Source organism: Porites lutea, chromosome 1 (genome assembly GCF_958299795.1).
Source record: "Porites lutea chromosome 1, jaPorLute2.1, whole genome shotgun sequence".
NCBI lineage: Eukaryota > Metazoa > Cnidaria > Anthozoa > Scleractinia > Poritidae > Porites > Porites lutea.
In genome coordinates this window covers 27,109,652-27,114,203 of record NC_133201.1, presented here as the reverse complement: position 1 = coordinate 27,114,203, position 4,552 = coordinate 27,109,652, and the positions used below count along the sequence as shown (strand labels likewise).

Genomic DNA, 4,552 nt, shown 5'->3' with positions numbered 1-4,552 from the left:
CTCGAGAAAAACGTACTTTTTTCTCCCGGCGCACTAGGATCGCTAAGCATCATGGGCCTTATATCTCGCACATTGCGTCAGGATTCACGTGTAGTTTCACGTGACTTTTGATGACCTTTGATGCAAACAAACGCCAAAGTTCGGAATTCCCGCCATTTCCTTCAAATAAATTACCGTTTTGGCGCGCTGATGTGTCATAAATTAGTTTAAGTGTGATGATGTGGCAAAATACGGAATTTGCAAATAATAATCTTTAATCATTATTTATACAAGGTAGAAAGTATCATCATAAATCAGGCTGACAGTTATATCGCAAGTGTGTTAGCGATAATGGTGATTTTTGGCTCTTTTAACATGTTCGCACCTGTCTAGTGAGGCAATAGTTTGGTAATAATTCACTTGACCCCTTGACTCTTTTGTCTGTTCTAACCAATCAAGAACAAGAAATTATATTTCTCCTATAGCGTGTTTTCCGTGAGGTCATTCTTACCGGTATAAAAAGACGGAAACTCGTCTGTTCAGTTATTACTTCGTGTCCGAGAAAAAGTTACAACATGTCTGGTCGCGGCAAAGGAGGCAAAGGTCTAGGAAAAGGAGGCGCCAAGCGTCACCGAAAGATTCTTCGTGACAACATCCAAGGCATCACCAAGCCAGCTATTCGTCGTCTTGCTCGCCGTGGCGGTGTCAAGCGAATCTCTGGCCTCATCTACGAGGAGACTCGTGGTGTTCTCAAAGTTTTCCTTGAGAATGTGATCCGTGATGCTGTTACCTACACCGAGCACGCCAAACGCAAGACTGTGACCGCTATGGATGTGGTGTACGCTCTCAAACGTCAAGGACGTACTCTGTACGGATTTGGCGGCTAGATCTTTGCGCTACACACTCCAACAAACGGCTCTTTTAGGAGCCACCAAAGCTCTAGAAGTCATAACCAATAAAGTGTTTTCTTTATCATATTAAATATACACCTCTCGTTAGTTTGGGCAGTATTTCTTAAATAACAACGAGCGAGGCTACAAGAAGGAACTCACACAAGGATACGATGTTCAATTCATTTTATTAACAATTATACATAATTAATTTTATTTACTTGCGTCCTTACAATTATCTCTGCACTAGCTGACAATAATTCTAGAAGAAAGACTGCATTCTTAGCCCCACAAAACCCTCTGCGTGGCCGACATCAAGCCCGCCATTTTTGTACAAAACTACGGGCAAGACCGCATGACGTTTTTGGTATCGCAGGCTCAACCTGGTCTCGGTCGTTGTTATCTAAGGACTTCCGCGGGAAGTCCTTAGATAACAACGACCAAGACCAGGTTGAGCCTGCGATACCAAAAACGTCATGCGGTCTTGGCCGTAGTTTTGTACAAAAATGGCTAAGAATGCAGTCAGGGGGGGTGATGAACTCGCCAATCGCTCCTATAGGGATCGCGCGGCCGATGATCTTGGCCATCGTGACGTCACGAGAAATTTATTTCGGGAACTTTAAATGGTTTCATTGAGCGAAATTGTCTCGTGGTTTCAAGAGGTAAAAGTCGAGACGTTGCGATGAAACGACCGAAGGTATGTGTTTATCTATTAATGCTATATAGTAAAATTGCAATTTATCCTAGGAAAGAGCATTTCCATCGTAAAAAATCAAGAACTTCCCGAGATCGACCAGATGGTACAACTCATACCGGGGCGTCTTTAGAGACGCATAACTAAAAACCCCAGCAGAACTTAGTCTCGAGAAAAACAAATGACGTTAATATGGTATAGGTCTATCAATTAGTGATAGAAGTGAGTCATCTAATAAGTTAGCAAAAATGATCAGTGGGATAAAAGTCGCAAACCTCAGGGTGTTTACAAAAATTGCGAAAGTGGCGTGGACAGGTCACGAAACATAGCGTCATGATGTTCATACTCGACTATTAAATTGTGTAAACAATTTATTAACACTAAACAAATGTAAGAAGCAAGTGGTTTTTTTTTATAGAATATGGGCTATAATCTTCAAGGCTTTTGAAAGGATTTCCTGTTTGAGTCAAACGTATCAAAATGTTAATAAAGCGTATTGAATCTAATCGTCGCGCGATAACCAAGGATATTATAGCTTATTATATTGCAACTTTTCACTATAAATTACGATCATTTTGCCAAACATTCATTGCTCATGATGGAGATAAGTTCACATTGCCTTTCTCTTTGCTTCTTCGCCCCACAAACAAAGGAGAACATGGTTTTTATCCAGTAAATAGTCAAACAGAATCTATCCCTAGGGTAAAGTGCCGTAAGCTAAAGTTTTTGATCAACATCAACATTTTTAGGGCTTTATGCAGAGAATCCAAGAGGAGGAGCCGTAGAAAGGATGGGTATGTAGCTTTGCCTTAATCGCTTTACAGAGTTAATAGGAAAAAAAAACTAGAAAAAGCCAAGAAAACGGACACTAGTAAGCGTTTCAATGGTGTAATATTGAAAATGTGTTTCCTCGGGCGTCCGCATCTAAAAATGAGGGGAAAAAAGATTTCTAAGGATATAAAAAATTGCAGGATTTTCATGCGATGAATATCATCACCCTTCTCACACTTTTACAATATAAAAAGAGACTTTTTTATGTTACATTTTTTCGGTTTTCCTTTTTGTGTAGATCAGTAAAGACACCAAAGTCCAAGAATGACAATATAGTTCAATAACTACACGAGTTCATTCGTTGATGCTTTTTAACTTTCTTGGACTCCATGCTATTGTCAGTTACATCAAGTGACACTGGCCAGTTCCAACAATTCGGGGCCTGCTCGTACAGTTTTATCACCCAGCTTGTACAGTTTTATCACTCAGCTGATGTAGCTTTGTGGTAATTTCTTGGTAGGCGTAACTTAGTGAAGACAATCATTCCATGACTATAGGTGTTCCATTATAATAGCTCTAAAGCCTTTCTTTAAAATTTGCTGTTGTACTGCCTCTGCTAATATATTTCACATAGCCTTGCCATTGCTATGGTATGATTACAGTTAGGTTGACAGGTATTCATTTCGCTATTGGTTTAAGATTAGAAACCAGTCTTTGGATTATCTTGATAGGTTGCTTGAAGTTACAAAAATTTATAATTCAAGGGAGAAATATTTTTTTACCGTTGCTTGGGGGGAGGGGGGGTGGTTGTGTTTGTGGTTTAACTCACCTATATTAATGTGAAGTTTAGGGAGTAGTTGAGGAAAACCATTATAATATCTGATTTAAGAGATGCTTAACAAATAATTAGGGATTTTAAGTGATAATATTGCCTTTATTGATTTATTTTGTTTTGACTTTTGTATATATAATAATCTCTTTTTATCTGACTGTTTTTATAATTAGGTGCTTCCTTGGCTGGGAATACTCTGTAGATGATGAGAAAAAACATGCAGTGTATGATGGAGGAGGTGCTGCTTACTGGATGTCTGTAAAGATCTAGTATAATAGATTCCACGAAGAGAGTAGTGCGGTGCGGGAAGTGGACGATGTTAGATGGAGTGGATTCCATGGACCAAGAAGAGACCATACAGGATACGAAAAATTAGAAGAACCAGTTTCCTTTTATTTTTTATATACTGAACAAATGTGTTTTCTTTCTTGCATAACAGGTCTGACTTAGACTTGTTTACATGTAAAAACTTTGCACATTGACTTTGATTAAAAGAAACGGTTTGTTATCAATAAAATTTTCTTACACTGGTGTTTTTCTTTTACTTCTTCTTTAACTTTTTGGTCTCTTCTAGAATTTAGTTAGCCAAGCAGTCTAGCTGCCCTGCCATTAGTTGCAGTTGGGCAGCTACCTGCTTGGCCTCTATTACTGTGTTCTTAATTTCTTTTGCTTTTTTTCTTAACCTTTCTTCTTTTCCTTCCAAGTCTTTCTCTTCTCTTTCAATTTCCTTTCTCCTCTCCTCAATCTCAGTGGCTACCAGTCAGCTTCTTACTTCTATTTCTTCTTCCAGGGATAGCTGTAAAAATGAGTAACACACCTATAATAATCTGTCTATTATTGTTAACTTATCTTACCCCTGTCTATACGATAATAAAATATGATGAGCTCATCCTTTAAAACATAAAGCATCCTATCTCAACAAACTGCTGAAAGCCTTGTTTCATCAGGTACGGGGAGGGGAGGTGTGGCAGGGTAAACGCAAATAAAAATAGCCATAGGGGAATGGGGGGGGTTTCGGAGAAACGGCCTGTTTCTATACGTTTTGACGTCATTATGGTACCATTCGGCTGAGCCCTATGTGCCTTTTGTTATTTTAAGATGCCTTTTGCTTTCCCAGAAAACCATGAGATTGGGAGTCTTGCCGTATCAGCACTTGTCTAGTGTCACTAGGGGACTTCTGTAAATTATATAAATGAGTTACAGTACTTTCTCATTTCATTTTTGTTTGTATAAATTTGTTTGACTCATTTGATATCCTAAAATTTGAGGTACAATTTGCTCCACACAAAGAAAGATATTAATGCAAATGTATATCATCATATCTCTGGGAGTATTCCAAATGTTTCTGCCTTTTATTTGAATGGTACTTAGCTCCTCATACAGACC

The 4,552-nt window shown here is 38.6% G+C and overlaps 1 protein-coding gene and 1 long non-coding RNA gene across 2 annotated transcripts; both read left to right on the top strand.

The window, feature by feature from the left end:
- Nucleotides 1-554: 554 nt before the first annotated feature.
- LOC140927090 (histone H4) lies at nt 555-866 on the top strand. Its single transcript, XM_073376750.1, has one exon. It carries the CDS (start codon nt 555-557, stop codon nt 864-866), a length of 312 nt encoding a protein of 103 aa, XP_073232851.1.
- Nucleotides 867-1,480: 614 nt separating this feature from the next.
- LOC140947458 (uncharacterized) lies at nt 1,481-3,548 on the top strand. The gene is made up of 3 exons (XR_012166973.1): nt 1,481-1,566; nt 2,313-2,357; nt 3,340-3,548. It is a non-coding gene; the product is annotated as an uncharacterized lncRNA (long non-coding RNA).
- Nucleotides 3,549-4,552: the final 1,004 nt, after the last annotated feature.